Below are 21,914 nucleotides of genomic sequence, written 5' to 3' on the forward strand. Positions count from 1 at the left end.
TATCCCAACTGTCTGCATCTAGTGTTGTCTCATGTGAAAGTGTGCGAACATTTTATAAATTAATGAAAAGCACCAGTTTGCTTTTGTTCTACAATATTACTTTTATTGTTAACATGTCTGAAGATGGCCTTGTAAGCCGAAAACCGGTTAACAATAAAAGTAATATTGTAGAACAAAAGCAAACTGGTGCTTTTCATTTATTATAATGTTGTGCTACCAAGAACCGACGGAAGATTCTGTTAATATTTTATAAATTTTTGTGAATTGTGTAACTGATGTGGAACATTGGTATAAGCATGATATTCACATAGTCAGATTTGGGAAACCACCTAAAAATGACATCGAGGCTGGCCAGCACACCGGTCTTCATTGTTTATCCACCTTGCAATTTAAGTCTGTTGCCGGTGTACCTCCCCCGAGTCCTGGAAACGGCATTCTGATGCACATGGATGTTTGGGCATGTTACGCTGTTTTCTCATCATCACCTTAAAGAAAAGGTTATTAAAGCTGCTGCTGTATTACATATATTGTAATTTTCAATGTGTTTATAAACACGTCTTGCCTTTTACTTGAATGAGCAACACTAGTTTCATTCCTTATTGCTTCTCATGTTGCTTGGATTTTATTACTAGAGTTATTTATTACTTAGTTTAAATACTGGCTTTTAGATTCTTAACTTTACTTAATATTTTGCAATACTTTATGTAGTTATTTAGTTGGTCTGGGTTGTTTGAAATTTTTGATCTAGTATACAACTGTCATTTTATTTTCAAACAATGAGAAGTCCAGAAAGGAATAATAATAATATGGAAAGGGTAGATTGCTTCTCACTTTGTAGAGGATGCACTGAGTCACATACAGGCACAATGAAAAAGACTACTAAAATATTAAATCTTTCGAACAAAGTCCTTTTTCTGTTACAGAAGACGGACTTTGTCTGAAAGTTTCATTGTGCCTATCTGCGACCCAGCACCTCCTCTGTATTTATTCATTTATTTATTTGTTCCACCAGATCCTAAATGTACAAGATATACAAGGATGTTGGACAAACTTAAAACTTTTAGAACAGAACTTGACTTTATGATACATGATACAAATTCTAAGCCATAAATTATACAACAGTGCTGAAGAGATTAACTTGTGTGTGATAATACGCTAATAACTGAGCACAGCACAGCACAGCTCATCAGACTAGATCACAGTTAAGAAATTTAGTCAACTGCACATGAGTAATACTAAAAATTAAACACAAAAACGTAACAGCACAATTCAGATCAATTTACAGTAATTCTATAGCACAACAACACTGTAGACTAAGAGTACAGGAAATTTTAGGGCAAATTCGATTGCAGATATTCATCAACAGAATGGAGGGGAAAAAAAATGCTTAAGTAAGATTTTTTTACTTTATTCCTAACTGCATTTCTATTTTCCCTAATTGATGGCATCAGTTTATGGTAAAGCACGTTGCTCATATTTCTAACACCAAGCAAACGTTTGGTCAGTTTTTGACTATGTAGGTGAATTTCTGTACTGATATGAGTATTATGACCATGAATAGATTTTTTTTGGTCTGAAACAAATTTAATTATTGTTAACAAAAGTCACAGTTTGTAATATAGAAATGCAGGGAAGAGGCAGTATTTTCAGTTCCGTGAAAATAGTCTGAGAGAAGGTATGTGGACACACCTGTTTCATAATCTTCAAGAGCCTTTTTTGAATTACAAAATTTTTTACAAACACTGACCCCCCCCCCCCCCAAATAAAATAACATACAAGAGAAAGCAGTTTACTAAAGCAAACTAAGCTGTTCTTAAGGTGGAGATATCACAGGACTGCTAAGAATATGAAAAGCTTACCATAGACCACTCAGTTTCTTTAGTAGCTTTTCTCTGTGAATATTCCACTGTAAGTTATTGTCTGTCCACTTACCAAGAAAGCTGATCTTATTGACTAGCTCTATTGTTTCATTGTCAATTATTATGGGTTCCATGTAGGTAGAGTGATTTTTCTAGGCACTGACAACCATATGTGCAGTTTTGCTTTTGTTTAATAGTAGTTTGTTCCCGTGTATCCAAAAAATCAGTCTGTTGTTAGAATCTGTTATTACATCCTTAAAAACCTGTAGAGATGGTTTACGAAAAAGGAGATTTGTGTCAACTGCGAGCAATGCAGGTAAGGTGTTAGGCAGACTCTGAAGCAGTCATTCGTAAATTGCAGGAAAAGTGAAGGCCCTAGGACGGAACCTTGATAGACACCACAACTGATCAAAATTTCAGTGGACAGAACTCTAATGTTCTCTTTGTTCGAGAATTCAACCACCTGCCACCTGTTATTGTGATATGACCGAAACCATATATTACAAGTGCCTCTGATGCCAAGAAATTCTAGTTTTTCAAGCAGCAGAGAGTGACTGACTAAGTCAAAGGCTTTAGTCAGGTCTACGAAAAGACCAGAGACAGAATGTTAATCATTAAAAGCACTTACATGGTTGCCAGAAGTTCTGGAAATCAGGGAATTTCAAACGTATCAGAGAAATTTGGGAAAGCGCTGGAAAAATCTTGTTTTTAGCATCAGTAGATGAAATGGTTTCTTTACTGAGATCTTATGCATTGTCGCTGGTTGGGTGCAGTCATTCTTACTGCTTCTAGGAATAGGGGTATCTTGTAAAACAAAAAGAAAACTGTATCTGTCAATCCGAAACATTTCCAGTGTTGATGCTATAGCACATTATAAGAAATACTGCAAAATATTAAAGACTGTAATACGGATGTCAAAGCAAATATATTACAAGGAAAAGATAGTCATATCAGATAACAAAATAAAGACAATACGGGATATAGTGAAGGAGGAGACCGGTAGAAACAGACATGAAGAGGAACAAATAGCATTAAGAGTAAATGATACATTGGTGACAGATGTGTATAGTGTTGCAGAACTTTTTAACAAACATTTTATAACTGTTATTGAAAAGATGGGGTTGTCAGGTTCGGTAGATGCTGCTATGGATTACCTTAGACCAGACATTTTAAGTAACTTCCATAATATGAATTTGACCCTCACTACCCCAACAGAAATAATGTCCATCATAAAATCTTTAAAATCAAAAACATCTAGTGGGTATGATGAAATATCAACAAAGTTAATTAAAGAATGTGATTCTGAGCTAAGTAACATATTAAGCTATCTGTGTAACCAATCGTTTATCAGTGGAATATTTCCTGAATGGCTGAAATAGGCTGAAGTTAAGCCACTGTTTAAGAAGGGAGATAAAGAAATAGCATCAAATTTCCGTCCAATTTCACTGTTGCCAGCATTCTCAAAAATTTTCGAAAAAGTAATGTACAGTCATCTTTATAACCATCTTATCTCAAATAACATACTGTCAAAGTCACAGTTTGGATTTCTAAAAGGTTCTGATATTGAGAAGGCTATCTACACTTACAGTGAAAATGTGCTTAATTCATTAGACAAAAAATTGCAGGCAACTGGTATATTTTGTGATCTGTCAAAGGCATTTGACTGTGTAAATCACAATATCCTTTTAAGTAAACTAGAATATTATTGTGTTACAGGAAATGCTGCAAAATGGTTCAAATCTTATATCTCTGGCAGGAAACAAAGGTGTTATTAGGAAAGAGACATGTATCAAGCTATCAGGCATCATCCAACTGGGAACTAATTACGTGTGGGGTCCCACAATGTTCAATTTTGGGGCCCTTACTTTTTCTTGTGTATATCAATGACCTTTCATCAGTAACATTACCAGATGCCAAGTTTGTTTTGTTTGCCGATGATACAAACATTGCAATAAATAGCAAATCAAGTGTAGTCATAGAAAGATCAGCCAATAAAATATTTGTGGACATTAATCACTGGTTCCTAGCCAATTCTTTGTCACTAAACTTTGAAAAAACACACTACATGCAGTTCAGAACTTGTAAGGGGTATCCCAAGAGTATATGTATAACATATGATGACAAGAAGATAGAAGAAGTGGACAGTGTTAAATTCTTGGGATTACAGCTTGATAAAAATTCAACTGGGAGGAGCACACCACAGAACTGCTGAAGCGTCGTAACAAATCTCTGTTTGCAATGCGAATTTTGTCAGACATAGGGGATATAAAAATGGAAAAAGCTGACATACTATGCTTACTTTCATTCCATAATGTCATATGGGATTATTTTTTGGGGTAATTCATCAAGCCAAGCTAAAGTTTTCCCGGGCACAAAAACGTGCAGGAAGAGTTATATGTGGTGTGAACTCAAGAACATCCTGCAGAAGCCTGTTTCGGGAACTAGGGATACTAACTACTGCTTCCCAATATATTTATTCCTTAATGAAATTTGTCATTAAAATATATATCACTTTTTCAAACCAACAGCGCAATTCATGGAATCAATACTAGAGATAAGAATAATCTTCACAAGGATTTAAAGTCACTTAGTCTTGTACAAAAAGGTGTGCATTATTCAGGAACACACATTTTCAATAACTTGCCAGCAGCCATAAAAAGCTTAACAACCAATGAAATTCAGTTTAAGAGAAGCCTAAAGGATTTATTGGTGGCCAACTCCTTCTACTCCATTGATGAATTTCTTAGTAAAACCAACGGATTTGTATATAAGTACAACATAACTTCTGCACCATTTCAGTGCAGTAATGTGTTCATTGTAAATAAGTATTACAGTAGTTGTATTACATGTTTATTACCTTATAAATAAATAAAAAACTTTTTTATTTTAAATTCAGTGCATTAGTATTTGTAAAATGACTCTTAGTGTTCATTAAAAAATGACGATCATTCCACTTGGGACTTGTGGAATGGTACATTAGCTTATTTGTTTTAGTTGTAAATATTTGTCATGTATTGTTGTTTTTCTGACATGTTCCACATCCTGGAGGACCTCCTCACTATGGATCAATTGGAACGAAAGTAAATCTAATCTAATCTCTAATCCCCTTTCTACCACTCCCCTCAGCTTGCAGTCAGTGCTGCCACCACTTCTTGCTGCTAGCCTAGCAGCTGCCAAGGTGAGGCAGGGAGGCATGAGAAATGGTTTGTTTAGATCTGATTCTCAGATACTGTTGACGCAGCAGCCATAGGTGGCAGCCATGTGTGCGTGAGATGCGCCCAAGTGATTGTGTAAATGTGTGTGTGCTCTCATTATCTGACAAAGGCTAGGGCCAGAAATTTAGTTGTGAGAGTGTGATTGGCTTTTCTGTGTGCCTGTATGTGGTGTAATGAGGCGGATTTTCATGGTTTATTCATGGACCCAGGCCTGTGGTGCTCCTCACCAGGCCAGTGGCCACGGGTGTTGAATTTCAGGAATTGCCACTGTCTCACCACAAGTACATTGTATAGTGCGGCGTTTTGTAGACGTTTTATGTATTCTAGTGCATTTTGACACTTCGAAAGTAATTTATGTATTAGAAAGTGTGGATCATAGGGGGGGGGGGGGGGATGGCAGTCGCTGGCAATTTGTACACTAGGGAGGGGGGGGGGGGATGCCAGTTGCTGGCAATTTGTACACTATGTACTCACATATTTCTTTAAAGAAAAAACACACTGTACCTGTAAAATAATAGACATAACACAGAGGGCCTCCCCTTAAACAATGGACCTTGCCGCTGGTGGAGAGGCTTACGTGTTTCAGGAATACAGATAGCTGTACCATAGGTGCAACCAGAATGGAGGGGTATCTGTTGAGAGGCCAGACAAACGTGTGGTTCCTGAAAAGGGGAAGCAGTCTTTACAGTAGCTCTAGGGGGAACAGTATGGATGATTGATTGAATTGGCCTAATAACATCAACCAAAACAGCTTTGCTGTGCTGGTCCTGCGAATGGCTGAAAGCAGGTAAAACTACAGCCGTAATTTTTCCCGAGGGAATGCAGCTTTACTGTATGTTTAAATGATGATTGAGCCCTCTTGGGTAAAGTATTACGGAGGTAAAATTGTCCCCCATTCGGATCTACCGGCAGGGACTACTCACGAGGACATTGTTATCAGGAGAAACCCAGGTAGATTAAAAAACTTAGAAAGGGGGATGGATAGGTTAAAGTTAGAGGGGGAATTAGAGAAGTTCGGCAGTAGGAGGAACAAGATTTCTGATCTGATATAAAGTTGTAAATACAAAATCAAATAGGGGTAATGCAGGAGTAGGTGTAATAATGAATAAAAAAATAGGAATGTGAGTAAGCTACTATGAACAGTGCAGTGAACACATTATCATAGCAAAGATAGACACAAAGCCCACACCTACCACAGTAGTACAAGTTTATATGCCAGCTAGCTGTGCAGATGATGAAGAGAATGAAGAAATGTTAAATGCGATAAAAGAAATCAATGAAGGTATTTTAAATCTGTCTTGTGTTTCCAATGAAATGCATATTTTTGTCACCAAATGTCTTTCATTATATGGATATAAAATAACATTAATGGTCTTAATGAAACATATATAACATTTGGCTTGTTTCTATATCTAAAGACAGTTCATTTCAAAGGTGTTGATGTTCATACTTGAGATTTTTGCTCACATGTTTAGAAATACGGAAGTCCTTACATTTTTTTGTCAATTTATGTCCTTACTTACACTTGAGATCTCAAAATTTGTCAGGGAAAACTGTTAAAACTTGTCTGGAAATCAGGAATTTCACAAAACTTGATCAGTAAAAGAAAATATAGCTTCATTTACACCTTTCATGTGAAAATCAAACTTTCATACTGTGAGTAGGCAATATTTATCATGGAATGGAATTTCATGAGAATGCACTCCTTTTCCTAGGATCTTCGGTATGGCAAAAAGAAGAGAGATTGTTCGATAATTGTTGACATCATTTATGCTTCCTTTCTTAAACAAAGGAATAACTGCACCAATTTTGGAAACATGTGGGAAACAGCCTGTAATTAAAGAACTGTTAATTACATCTCAAAGTGGAATTATTATTACTAGAACAATACTTTCAACAAAAAATCAGACATGCCATCAGTACTAGATGAATGTGAGTTGCTACTTTTACTAATAATATTCAGCACCTTATCTTGAGTTACTGATGTTAGAAACATGATGTGCCTGATTTTATAAACTTGGTGAGAAAAGACAATGCAGGTGAAGTAATCTGTGATGCAAGATTAGAAGAAATTCTTGAGAAGTGCTTGTTAAGAGTTTCACTTACCTCCTTTGCGCATCTCACATTTAATTCCATTTTGTATTAGATGAAATGGACCTTCTTAAAACCCATAGTTCCAAGGGTGCTTCTAACAACATCCCAAGTTGCGTTAGTGACATTCTGATTTTTTTGTGTAATTATTATTTGCCATTTTCTTAACCTTACTTATAACTTGTCTAATTATCTTTTTGTATTTTTTATGAAATATTTGAAAACTGGGATAATTGCTTTCCACATATAGTTTCGTTTTTATACACTGATTTATGTGTACTATGAGTTACTAGTCTGTTAAGCAGAAATGCAATATTAAAATAATGGGCCGCTGTGTCAAGAAATATATTTGCTTTCATATTAGTATCATCCTCTCTGAATACATTATTCCAGGAGTCATGATACATCATTAATTTAAACAGTTCTGACATTTTGGGAACTTAATTAAAAGCCTGTATTTAACTTTTGGCCTGTCAGAGGTGATACAGTAGGGCAGCTCCAATTTTATTAAGATCCCTTGGTGATCAGACTAGCTCTTTGAAATATTTTCAACATTTAATAAAGGAGTGAAAGAATTATTAACAAATACTGCATCAATAGTGCTACTGGAGGTAGCAGTTATTCTGGTAGGCTTACTCTCAATATTTTGTGTGTCAAATGTAGCCATGATGATGTTGCTTACGTATTGAATTTAATGAAACAGTGGAGAAATGAACATTTAAGTTGCCACATAAGAACATTTAAGTTGCCACATAAGATGATTTTGTTTCCTTTTGAACTGTGCACATTCTTAATACATTCCAGGTTCTCTTAAAACCTTTGACAAAATGCTGTCTGGTGATCTGTATACACAATTTTAATGATTATTTTATTATGAATAAGTTCAAGCACACAGTATTCAAAGTGTTTCTCGTCAGTAAAGTGACTGGGTTTGTTAAATTTACAGAATTTAACCCCATTTTTGAGAAGGATTAGACAACACCTAACACTTTTTACACAACAGAGTATAGCTACTGGCAGTTGTTAAATTTGGTAACTTACGAATAATCAGTTAACTCTTCATCCTCAGTGAGACAGATGAGACCTACATTATGAATAACAGTTGAGCAGAAGACTTCTAATTCCAAACATTTCTTTCTTGCAGACTGAATTTTTTGATAATAAATACGATATTTACAGTTTTTGATTCTGTAGGATTGTTATAACAATTTAGAATATGAAATAACATGTCACCTTTGTTTAGTGCACAAAATTATTCAGAGGAGTATTTTTACATATTGAAACAGGTAAAAAATCTTTACACTAAGCTCGGCATCAGACACAAGAACACATTTGCCCTTCTAAGCATCCCCAAAAACAGGAACTCCATTTTTGTTGTTGAAAACATGACATTTGACATCGGGTGTTTTAATCGGTTGTAGTCTATGTTTAATTACCTCATGTATTCTGTTTGCACAAAAATTCGTTCCCTTCGTAGTTGAGTTGTGTTATATGCCTAGTGTGAAGGTTTCTGCTCAAATGATGTACTTTTACTGCATCACAGTTTGCATACTGGCAGCATAGCTTCCCGATGTCTATGTTTGCTTTTCTGGTTTCTTTATTTATGTCAGAGCTGTGAATTAAGTCATGCCTACAGGGCCCATATAGTATTTTTAGATTCACTGATTTTTAAAAAGTTGTGTAGAGATATTAGACAAGCTTCTGACTTGTTCTTTGCTTCATCGTTTGTACCAATAATGCTCACAACGAAATCATTTTGTTGCAGCATGATCTTTTGAAAGTTTACACCAACAACATTTTCCATTACAGCACCAGGTTTGATAACACTATTCCCTTGAAGGTCGTTACTAATGTCCTGCAAGATATCCGTTAATTTTCTGCCATGAATGTCAGTAAGACATGCCACCTTTTTTTTTTTTTTATTGATTGCTGCTTCATATTTTGATTGACATTCACATCCACATCGTTGTTACTTTTACGAAATTCACTTTTGTCTGTGCATGAATTATTATTCCCAGTTGAAGATCGGACATAGGAATATTTCTCTACAGCTGAGACGTGTTTGGCAAAATATGATGGCAATTTATGTCCAGAAAACCTAGCGCTCTCTCTCTCTCTCTCTCTCTCTCTCTCTCTCTCTCTCTCTCTCTCTCACACACACACACACACACACACACACACACACAAACTTTTTAGTGCTTTTCCCATTAATCACAACACTTATGTGAGCCTACTATATGCTCATTAAGCTTTGATATTTTACTGTCATCATTACTACACACTCTTTCTCGCAACACAACTGTAGCTTTTTTTCCACAGCAACTTTACCCACTATAACACTTGCAACCGACTTGGATGCAACAGTTGGTAGGTTGCGCTATCCTTTCCATATTGATGTCACTATATTTTGCAAGAAGTCTATGTACCAATGATGATCCATGATTTATTGGTGGACTTTTTGGCTTGAGCTCTATAAATCCTATTTATAAAAAATATTTTCAAATATTAGTAACTCTTCATGATTGAACAAATACTTGGAATTTACATTATCTTTGCCACACACTGGTCTCCAATCTACTTACTGGTGAAATGATTTAATGCTATGAATGGGTCCCTCATTTATTGTTCCACCTCTTATCTAATGGGATTCAGTCAGGTTATCACTAATACTTTTGTCATTTTTAGTGCATATATGTCCATCATGATTTGAGAGACTGTTCAGAACATGGTTAACAGTAATGTTATTTATTTTTGTCGGGTCCGTAAATGTATTGTTAAGTAGTGCACTACAATGGGAAGTTATTCTAGTGTGGAAATTGACCGGAGAAACATTTTTACATGTGATCATCAAATTTTGCAGATCTTATGTGCCACAAAGTGTGTGTCTGAATGTTGAAGTCCCTAAGTATTAGGTTTGTTTCATGTTTAAACATGTACTCTACTAGACAGTTTTCCAAAAATAGACTAAAACTTTCTGTTATAACCTTTAATCACTAATAATTTGCGTGGATATGCACAAGTAGAAACACTAGCGGGTTACATACTACTAACTCCGTATCTGTCATTCGACTGCCGTGCCGTGACATGCGGCCGGCGCCGTTCATAGGCAGGTGGCACTCCCGCGCTCGGCCGAGCTGCGGAACGCCTCTATCGCTGTGTTCGCGTACTGACGTAGCGGCACTTTTAAATGTCGTGGCACTGTCACAACACTTTTCCCCCCGTGAAAAAAAAAAACTCACTTCCTTGGAGACACGGACAGTGCGGAGACATCCATGGCCTCTTGGGAGGCCCCGAGAAGATCCCTTGGAGAAACACGAGAGTATGGTCGAAAATGTCCAGGACGGAAGCATGCGCGTGGAACGTGCCTCCTGGACGAGATGATGGGTGAAAACTCCGGAGCAGCAGCCATAGGTGTCGTGGACCTGGGGGTGTGCTCCAGCGAGATGGGTCTCGGAGAAGGCGGCGTCGCGACTGGGGCCGGTTCCGGCGTACCCGGAAGCGGTAGCGACGCCGGCGGCAGCAACACGCCCGGAAGATTGGCAGCAGCGACAGGACTGGCTTCTCAGGCTGGTGGAGACGAAAGAAGGGGCGGTGGCACCGGCGTGGCCACCACTCGTGGGCGCATCTGGTCGTAATGGCGAACAACCATGCCGTCGTCTGTACGTATTTCACAAAGCCGGCGGGCGCGAAGAGCCTGGACCACCCCTGGAATCCATTTAGGGTAAGATCCATACCCCCGTACCCACACGTCGGCGCCCACCGGGTATTTTCCCGCACTAGGGGACACAGTACAAGGCCTGACAGGGTGAAGCAGGTGCAGTAGAGTGTGCGGTTGGCGGCCATGCAAGAGTTCAGCAGGGCTGCGATCACCCAGAGGCGTGAAGCGATAAGAACTCAGAAATTGCAACAGAGCGTCATCTGTGGATAAATCACTAAGGAATTTTTTCATTTGGCTTTTGAAAGTGCGAACAAAGCGCTCAACCTCCCCATTCGATTGCGGATGGAAGGGCGGTGCTGTAACATGATGAATCCCTTGTCCAGTACAAAAATCACGGAAGGCCTGCGAAGAGAACTGAGGGCCATTGTCCGTGACAATCGTGGATGGAAGACCTTCTAGCGCAAAGATTTTGGACAAAGCCAGCGTCGTTGCTGCAGTGGTGGGCGACGGACATCGAACGACAAACGGAAACTTCGAGAAGGCGTCAATCAACAGTAGCCAATAAGTGCCGAGGAAGGGGCCGGCAAAGTCAGCGTGCACCCGTTCCCACGGCTGCGCCGGATCAGGCCACGGAGAGGGCATAGTACGAGGTGCAGCCAGTTGTTGAACACACCGATCACACGCAGCGACCATGTGGGCGATGTCCAAATCAATACCGGGCCAATAAACGTGCCTGTGGGCCAGGGACTTAGTCCGAGAAATCCCCCAATGGCCTTCATGCAATAGTTTGAGAACAGCTTTGCGAAGAGAGGCTGGCACCACGACCCGTGGAGATGCGCCATCCGTGGCCAGAAGAACAACACCCTCACGAACAGACAGACGAAGGTGCAAGGCATGGTAGTTGCGAAGGGGATCCGATGCCCGGCCCTTGGCCCTGTCCGGCCAACCCCGTTGAACAAAACCGATCACCTGACGCAGGACCGGGTTCCGCGCAGTAGCCGACGCGACCTGCGAACCTGTAAGTGGAAAACCCTCGACCGCACGACGTTCTTCCTCATCAATGTGGAAACAGAGTAGTTCATCTCGATCGAAAACCAGGTCGGGGCCCATCGGCAATCGCGACAACGCGTCAGCGTTGACATGCTGGGCTGTGGGGCAATAGTGAATCTCATAGTGAAAACGAGACAAGTATAAGGCCCAATGTTGCAGGCGGTGAGCTGCCTTATCCGGAAGCGACGCCGAGGGGCTGAACAGAGAGACCAGCAGCTTGTGGTCGGTGATGAGGTGAAACTTAGAACCATACAAAAAAAAACGCTGAACTTTTTTAGAGCATAAACGATAGCGAGCGTCTCCTTTTCGATTTGAGAGTAACGCCGTTGAGCATCGTTGAGGGTCTTGGAAGCGTAGGCGATGGGTCGTTCCGACCCATCCTCATACCGATGGGCGAGAACAGCCCCTAGGCCATACTGTGACGCGTCAGTCGCCAGAACCAAGTGCTGACCCAGACGGAATGTGGCAAGACAAGGCGCCGACTGCAAATGAGCCTTCAGGCGGACAAAAGCCTGCTCACACTCGTCGGACCAACAGAAAGGAACGTTTTTGCGTAACAGCTGATGCAAAGGATGAGCCACTGCCGCCGCGGATGGAATGAATGTGTGATAATAAGCAACCTTGCCGAGAAACGCCTGAAGTTCTTTGACTGTAGACGGCCGGGGTAGAGCGGTAATGGCCGCAACGTGCTGTCGGAGAGGACGTATACCCTCACGGGACAAGTGGAAACCAAGATACACAATGGAGGGTTGGAAAAACTGTGACTTGTCCAGATTGCACTTCAACCCAGCTGAATGCAGGACCCGAAACAGTGAACGCAAATTGCGAAGGTGCTCCTCAGTGGAGGCCCCCGTGACAACAATGTCATCCAGGTAGTTGATGCAGCCGGGAACGGAAGCCGTGAGCTGTTCCAAAAACCGCTGAAAAATGGCTGGCACGCTAGCGACGCCAAATGGTAACAGCTGGTACTGATACAACCCACAAGGAGTGTTGATGACGAGAAATTCCTTGGAAGACGCATCCAATGGCAACTGATGGTACACCTCCGATAAGTCAAGTTTGGAAAAGAACTGGCCCCCAGCAAGCTTGGCAAATAACTCCTCAGGATGGGGAAGAGGATAAGTGTCAATGAGGCTCTGAGCGTTGACAGTGGCTTTAAAATCACCGCACAATCGCTGACTCCCATTTGGTTTAGAAACCACCACGATGGTCGATGCCCATTCGCTGGAGGTATCAGGAAGGAGAATCCCTGAAGCTGTTAACCTGTCGATCTCAGCCTTGACAGGCGCACGCAACGCCATCGGAATAGGGCGTGCCCGGAAAAACTTAGGGCGAGCTGTAGGTTTAAGAGTAATGTGGGCTTCAAAATCCCTGGCCCGACCCAGACCAGCAGAGAACACGGACGAGAATTCAGAACACAATCCATCCAGTTGTTGATACGGAATATCCTCAGATATGAGGTGCACATCATCATCACTGGAGAACCCGAACAACAGGAAAGCATCATAACCAAACAGGTTTTCCGTTCCCGCATGATCCACCACATAAAACGTGAGGGGCCTAACAACAGACTTGTAGGCAGTGGAAGCATCAAACTGGCCAACGATAGGAATTTTCTGCTTATTATAAGTTCGCAGATTTCGCGAAACGGGAGACAAGGGAGGGGAGCCCAACTCCAAATACGTGCGAGAATTAATGAGAGTTACTGCAGAGCCCGTGTCCACTTGCATGCGAATGTCTTTATCCAGAACATGAACAGTAACAAACAACTTATTTGTTTGAGAAAGCACACAGTTAACATCCATGTCCAATGCCTCGTCTTCGTCGACAGGAGCTTTAGGGGACTGACACACAGAAGCAATGTGGCCTTTTTTCCTACAGGAATTACACGTGGCCCAACGTTTTGGACACGCGGCCCTGTCATGCTGTACGAAACAACGTGGACAAGAAGGAAATGCGGAACGAACCTGCTTCTGTGGTTGCTGTTTTCGCTGCGAGCGTGGGGGCCCCACGCGACGTTATTGACGCGAGTGAACCGCCGCTACATCGTCGTTCCCCTGTGAAACAGGCAAATTGTCCGCGTCGAAAGCGGTCTGTACAGCGCCCACATCACACCACGCGTCTATTTGTGCACCAGCAGCGTGAGACACTTCAAAAGATTGAGCGATGCTGAGAACTTCCGACAACGACGGGTTTGGCAGTTGTAAGGCACGTTGCCGAACTTCTTTATCAGGAGCAAGCCGTAGAATAGCGTCCCGAACCATTGAATCAGCATAAGACTCATGATGAGTGTCCGTGACAAACTGACATTTCCTACTCAGACCGTGTAATTCCGCCGCCCAAGCCCGGTAAGATTGATGGGGCTGTTTACGACACCGGTAGAACGCCACGCGGGCGGCAACGACGTGGGTGTTTTTTCGGTAATAGTTAGACAATAATTCACACATTTCTTGGAAGGACAGAGAGGCAGGTTCCCGCAGAGGGGCTAACTGAGATAGCAGCTGATAGATCCGTGGGGAAATCCAAGGGAGAAATAACGACTTACACATAGGAGCGTCGACAACGCCGAAAGCCAAGAAGTGTTGCCGCAAACGTTTCTCATAATCCTCCCAGTCTTCAGCGGCCTCGTCGTAAGGAGGGAACGGAGGCGGAGAAGAGGAAGACAGACGATGAGTAAGCAACGTCGACAACGCCTGAATAGCAGCCGTCAGCTGTGTTTGTTGTTCAATGAGCGCTTGCATAAGCTGTTCCATGTCTGCCCCGACACGAACACCCAAGTCCACAACGCAGGAAAAAAAATATCCGACCTCGTCGCCAATATGTTATAACCTTTAATCACTAATAATTTGTGTGGATATGCACAAGTAGAAACACTAGCGGGTTACATACTACTAACTCCGTATCTGTCATTCGACTGCCGTGCCGTGACATGCGGCCGGCGCCGTTCATAGCCAGGTGGCGCTCCCGCGCTCGGCCGAGCTGCGGAGCGCCTCTATCGCCGTGTTCGCGTACTGACGTAGCGGCACTTTTAAATGTCGTGGCACTGTCACAACACTTTCTGATAGTGTTCTGCAAATTTTTACAATCTGTAAACAAGAATTATTTACACACGATTCTGTGGCACAAAATTGAAAATGTTATGCTAGGCAAAAAATGGTGAAATTACAGGCGATATTGTTCTTGGCATAGATAGCAACACCACCTTTTCTTAAGTTTTCCTTTAAAATGAAGTTGCAAAGTTATAATTATTTATGACATACTGATAGTAACATAATGCTCACTACAAAACAGAAAATGGGCACAATCTGTACCTTCTTTGGTCATGCACATTTACTCAGATTTTGTTGAGATTACCATCTTGGCATGTAAAGCTTTGATGAACAATTTCCAAATTTTGCTTGCTATAATTGGTTACACACTTTACTTTAAAAAAGAGCTGTTGATTGATGGATTGAGAGTGGCACCTATAATACGTTTTACACTTGTTTTTTCACTAGCCATCTGCCCAAGGCAGCATGTACATAACCATGGCGTTTCTTAATATTTTCTTGAGTTTTAACAAGCCATTTGCACAAACATGTTGACTATTATAGGCACTTACAGCTGTCTGCATTTTTACAAATTAAGGTAATTAAATTTGTGTTTCCACGTCAGTTAAGATGTATTTCAAAATGATGAAACCATTTTAAAAACCAGTGCAGGCTGTCAGGTTTATTATGCAAGGTGCCTTTGTTGCACATTGTGTATAATCACATTACTGGTATCACGTAGCATTGGTGGTGGTGGTGGTGGTGGTGGTGGTGGTGGTGTGTGTGTGTGTGTGTGTGTGTGTGTGTGTGTGTGTGTGTGTCAGTCACATTAAAAACCTGTTTTGTGCTATGGGGATAGATACAGGTTTTAAATGTCACACACATCACCAGTATTATGTAAGTAATTTAACAACAATTATAATGAAACTTCCTGATAGATTAAAACTGTGTGCCGGACCGAGACTCGAACTCGGGACCTTTGCCTTTCGTGGACAATTGCTCTACCATCTGAGCTACCCAAGCATGTCTCACACCCCGTCCTCACAGCTTTACTTCTGCCAATACCTCGTCTCCTACCTACCAAACTTTACAGAAGCTCTCCTGCGAACCTCATTCTTGAAACAATTATAATATGTAAGCATCATGATGTTCATGAATGTGTCTAACCTGTTTACTTTTTATTTATTTTTATATATTGTATTCGCAGATATTTGAAAATGACCAAAGGCCGAAACTGGCCTTTGATACACATACATGGTGGAATAAACACATTTTGCATATTAAAATTGGCAGTCTCTGGTGGTCTTTAACATAGTTTCCTCATTTAGAAGTTGCATTGAATCTGTGGACCCACACATGAAGAAATTAATGTTGTATATTTCTGAATAATGGTAATTTCTAACTCTTGATGCCTTGTCAATACATGAGAATCATGTTAATACCTTGTTAATACATGAGAATCAATTCATGCATGTGGGAAATGCAAGGAACAGTTACGTTATGCTTCAGTTGGTATAGACCTGTTCTTAAGGCGTTAACAGACTACAAACCTTTGTCGTGTTTGACATCAGATGAATTGCCAAATATCACAATGTAGTCCTCCTTGGTTATCTTATGAGAAGCATCGTTTACTGTAAATAACACATGATCCATGTGAGCACCAGATTTCGTATGACCTAATGTAATTATATTATTATTGACTTTTAAATTTCTTGAGCCACATTTTGAAGATGACTATTTCCCAGCAAAAGAGATTGCCACTTATTAGTTTGGGAATAAAACCTTGATAAACTGGTCTTCTTGCTAATGATGCTAACTACAAGTCGTAAACGGTTGCCACAGTATTATTATTACTGAGTTAGGCAGCATTATGTCATTTAGGCAGTTTTAGATTGTTGTGTAAATCAATGACAAAAGTATAGTATCATCATAGACTAAGACAGTTTTTACTATAAAATCTGTGCAAGCAACTATTTTTTATATTGCGCTGATTAATGACCAACATGGTTTTCGAGCACCTGGTTCCATATACCTTCTTCGTTATTTGCATACCAGCGTTTGATAAGATTCCAATTCTGCATTGAAACTAGTTGTTAATAGAGCTATTTCTTATTTCAGTAAATGCACGCAGTATATGGTTTTGGTAACTTAATATACTTAATTAGAGATTTTGCCAGATGCTGAATGTGTGTAATCTCTTTTGGTTTGCTGTTGATAACAGTTACCATGATATTTGGCGTAAAGTTGTCATGCCATTCTGTCTTCACCTTCCATTATTAATTCATACCTATGGTCTCTGTAGAATTGTGGCACATATACTATGGGATCTCAGTATGTTTAATTAATATTGGTGTGTCTATATTTGCATATTGCAAATGCTGCATTACTAAATTAAAAACGATGGTCCAGAGTAGATTACTTGTCTCTAGCCAGATTTTTTGTAGAAAAAGGAATGGCATTTACTGGTCACATTTTCTGTTCTACAAACTGTAGATTCTTGAAACCAACTTTCAATCAAAATTTAAGCAGATGGCAGTTTTTCTGCTGGTCTTGCTAGCTGTGTCCTGTAATTGGTATGTTTGTATCCTTTTTTTAAGATTCCATACCTCAGTTGGTAAAAAAACTGAATTCTTATAGGGTTACTTTTTTGTCCATCTACCCCCCCCCCCCCTCCCTCTCTCTCTCTTTCTGTCTGTCTGTCCTTTTTCTCAGGAATATATCGAGTTGAAATTAATGCCACATACTAAGGTATATGGTCTATTTGCTGTGTGAAAAACAGAAGCTTGTAAGTCATTGCTATCAAGTGATCTGCCATTTATGTTGCAGCAAAGTTTGAAATTTTGATACTTGCAAACTCACTCATTAAAACCTCTAGGGCACTTCCTGTTAACCTAGAATCATGAAATTTGGAAAGAAACAAGGTTTAATAGAACAAGTAAAGGAAAAAATCAGAAAATCGCTAATTTCTAATTCCACCACAAAAAGATTCCTTTTTCATTTGTTATCCATCATCAAACTCAGAAGGGGTGATCAAAAAGTTTCCATTCGAAGGCCATACTGTGCAGTATCAGTATACCAATTATGTAGAAGTGCCGTGAGCATTGTGGCAATCATTCCACTGACGCATCAGGTTGAAGATACATGTTCAGTATAATACCATGTCTTGCTGCTTGAAGAAGTCCATTACTGCTTGCTGCACATCCTCATCCAGCACTGATCGTCGACCCTTAAAGGCCTTTTTTAAGGAGCCAATTGTGTAATAATCGCATGGGGAAAGATTAGGACTGTAGGATGGGTGCTTGGCTGTCTCTGACTTGAGTTGGCGTAACTTCTGTGTTATGATAGTTGCGATATGGGGACGAGCATTATCGTGAAGCAGCAGCACCCCTTGTCACAGTTAGCTTTATGTTTTGCATTAATTGCACATTATTCATTCTCAATGTCTCCTTTTTGTCCTTCAGCAGTTAAGAAATATGTTATTATTTCTTAACTGCTGAAGGACAAAAAGGACATGTTGGTCCCATTTGGACTCACTTGGTAAAAATGTCGCCACAGTTAACATTTCCGCATTTACCACACACATGTTGAAAAGACATGAATTCCACAATAATCCCTTGCCTACATGTTGGTGCTTGTATACCTGCATTGGAATTGCACTGTGTTGTATATAGACTTCAGGATTGCCCTGAGACAGAAACTTTTTGATTTCTCCTTATGAAATTGAAACACTCTCTAAAGTCTCGGAATTCCTGGGACCGATATCTTACCAGTACCAATGTCGATAACTGGCAAAAATCATTGATATTCTCATTTTCTTGGATGGATGAACTGTCTGTATACATAATTAAGTTTGTACAGATGCCTCACCGCATTGGTCCTACTTGCACCTGGCCAATTTTTTGTTACAGGTTCAGAATGAAAAGAGCACCATCATCAGCAGTGACAGCACCATCGCTACTGGCACCACCATCAGCAGCGATAGTCCTCAACTCGGCAACAGCTTCGAGGGGGGTCGGTTGGGGGAAGCAGAGCGAGCACAGAGAGATGTAAGCTTTAGGTGGTTGAAGTGCAACACAAGAGTTAATGCAGCAGGGCACCACAGTAGTTAGCAGTTCAGAAATTGTGCATTTCATGATGCCTCTCTTGTCTCTTGTCACCTCCCTCTGTATGGACTGTGTTGTTAGTCTCTGTGGTTTTACACAGTGTACAGTTGCCTCCACAAATAGAGTTTGTAAGTGGCTACACATGGTACAAAAATGCAATATTGTGTAAACAAGAAAGTAAAAATGCAACCTAATTGAGAGAAACGAAGTTTGTGCTCACTAATGACCAAATTGTCATTGGTCCTATAGGAACAAACAATACTATACTTTTTCCAAAAAATTAACTGAGAAAAGAAAGAATTATAAATCAGTTATTTTCTCCATGTTTCCATATACTTCTTTCCTGTGTTCTTTTTATTTTCCCTTCCTGTTTTCTTCCCTCATGAAGAAGCAACTTTTCGATGACCAATTTTGTGACTGCAAATTAATATGTAAATATTTTGATATTGTCTTGTTTCTGTGTATCCTGACTTTGTTAAGTACCTTCATTCGTAATAGATGCCTGTCTTTTTTAACTTTCTTGTGCATAACCCCCCCTCCCATTTCTCTCTCTCTCTCTCTCTCTCTCTCTCTCTCTCTCTCTCACACACACACACACACACACACACACACACACACACACACACACACATTACTGGGCAATGTGAGCAGTCAAACAGGGATATAATTTTGAATATTTTTGTATTCTTGCCTTTCCAACTTAAAACTAGGGAGAATAATCTGTTGATATGTTACCATTTTCTCAATAATGTTGCTGTGAACAGCCAGATGTATGGGATTTTGTCTCTCTTCGTTGATTTTTTTGCAGGTACTCATGATAGTATGAAACTTCTCTGAAGCTTTTCTTATTTATGTTCTATTTCGGTACTTACGTTTGCCGTTTTAGGTTCTTGTCTGATTACTGACATTCATCTTTTTTGGTAGCTACTTAGGGATCGTCATTTGATGCTACTCCATATGCTGAAGTTACAAAGCCATTACGACATGTGTTATTTTAAATAAACCATAGGGCACAAATACAGTTCTCAAGATTTAATGGAAGATAGCTATTGAGAAACGAAGAAAAACTCATCTACTCTTCTGCTAGCCAAGTTAGCTAAAAAAGTTTCATGTCCTTAAGAGTATGATTACAGCCCATGCCACAAATGTTTCCAAGCGCTGGATTCTGTTGCAGCCACTTCAGGAATTTTATGTACGAATTTTATGTACTCGTAAACTATTTTCATACCTGCTACAATCATTGAAAATTCCCTATATTTCATTTAATTACTGACAAAAATAAATTGATTTGATGAAAAGATCTGAATGTCTAATGAGACATTTTATACTTTATTTACAGTTGACATAAGTGGATAAAAGGCAATGTGTACTGGAAGAACGGAATGTTGCGTAATTGGTTTAATAATAGAAAGCACACGAATCTGCTTCTGAATTTACTTTGCCTCAATGTTTTACATACTGTTTTTACTCTGAATGGTCTCATTAACTGCATTCATTTGTCATCCTTAAATACTGGGACACTTGTTTGCTTGCACACGCATAGGACTGCAAAATTGTAAAATTGTTTAAAATTTGTTATAAAGGGTTTTCTGTTGTTCCTTCATCCTAATTCTCTCTGTACTTTGAGTTATCGATTGTAAACATCTTTCCATCATACATACTGCATATGAATTAAGATAATCACTGTCCTTAATTCTTCTTTGTTAGGTTCATTTTACTCCTTGCATGTTACATTCTGGAGCTTTTTTCTATCAGTATTTATAATAGATATGGAGAACACACAAACAATATAAAATAGCAAGATGTAAATTATTTTTCAAACAGTTTCTGCTATTTAGTTTTCTTGTGTAGTGCAAATCCAAATATTTTGTAAACTACAAAAATCTTTACTGTCTTTCATAAAATAATGTTTTATCTCATGGAAAAATGTAAATAAATACAAATTGAAAGTTCTTAAAGTTTCATTATTTATGGTAGTGGTATTTATACTGTGTTGTTATCAGATATAATACAGTATTTTGAATAAGTGTGTATTTGGTCTTCAGTGTTCCTTTTTTTCTCTCCGAGCAATCAGGAAAATTCAGTGTCTGATTCATTTTTATACACAGAAGTAATATACATTCCCAGCATTAAGCACATGACAAACAGTGGCCATTAAAACTATTTTGTCAGTAAGTTGTATGACAAACATGGTTACTGTATTGTTTTAAAGTATTTCTATCCAATTGTTACTAAGTTCAAATAAACATAATTGAAACATAAAAGTAATTTGTTTTCTTTGTGAATAATGTGTGGTGACTGAGTGAGGCATGTGAGCTAGCAGGAGTTCAGTTGTTGCGGAGCGCATATGTGTCGTGTGCAGATGCGGCCTGCGAGCTGGCGTCTCACCTGGAGGACAACAGCAGCTAGCAGTCATCAGATCACTCGTCCCATCACAGCATCCGAGGTGAGTCACTGGAGGAAGGTCATGGGGAGGGTAGATGATGTTCTCTGGATCACCAGGTATCTGCCCTTCGATGTAGGCATCTCAGAGGCTGGATATGAGTTGCTAGGTTGCAAAAGATTTTTGTCTTAGTAGTTAATAAAAACCCTTTGTGTTTTCAGTAATTGTTTGGGAATTATTTTCTTTCTATACAACACATTCAGTGCCAGCATTACAGATAAATGGTTGGGGTAGAAAGTGCCATTTGAATAGTTTATGTTTGCCCTGTTTTGTGTACACGCTGGAATATGTGCTAAATTTTATGTAACTTTATGAACAGAATATTACTCAGAATTGAATAAAAGATTTGTAACTCTTGTTCTTGAGCATCTGAAATAGCTTTACAGTGACAGAAGAGTCTTACCTGTTCTACTCTGCGTAAAACAATGGGCATCACAGATTTCACTTTACATACATTTTCTTGAAG

General features: G+C 39.7%; 1 protein-coding gene across 3 annotated transcripts in view; it reads left to right on the forward strand.

Annotated features, from left to right (window-relative positions):
* LOC126259967 (serine/arginine repetitive matrix protein 2-like) overlaps positions 1-21,914 on the forward strand; it is a 400,597-nt gene that overhangs the window by 235,678 nt on the left and 143,005 nt on the right. For all 3 annotated transcript variants that reach the window (XR_007546580.1, XR_007546579.1, XM_049957081.1), the window contains exons 6-7: positions 18,811-18,948; positions 21,368-21,451. Coding sequence is in view for 1 of the 3 variants with exons in the window: in XM_049957081.1 (XP_049813038.1) it covers positions 18,811-18,948; positions 21,368-21,451 (222 nt within the window). In the remaining 2 variants the exon portion in view is untranslated. The remainder of the gene's footprint in view (positions 1-18,810; positions 18,949-21,367; positions 21,452-21,914) is intronic.

This window comes from Schistocerca nitens, chromosome 5 (assembly GCF_023898315.1).
Source record: "Schistocerca nitens isolate TAMUIC-IGC-003100 chromosome 5, iqSchNite1.1, whole genome shotgun sequence".
NCBI classification, from domain to species: domain Eukaryota; kingdom Metazoa; phylum Arthropoda; class Insecta; order Orthoptera; family Acrididae; genus Schistocerca; species Schistocerca nitens.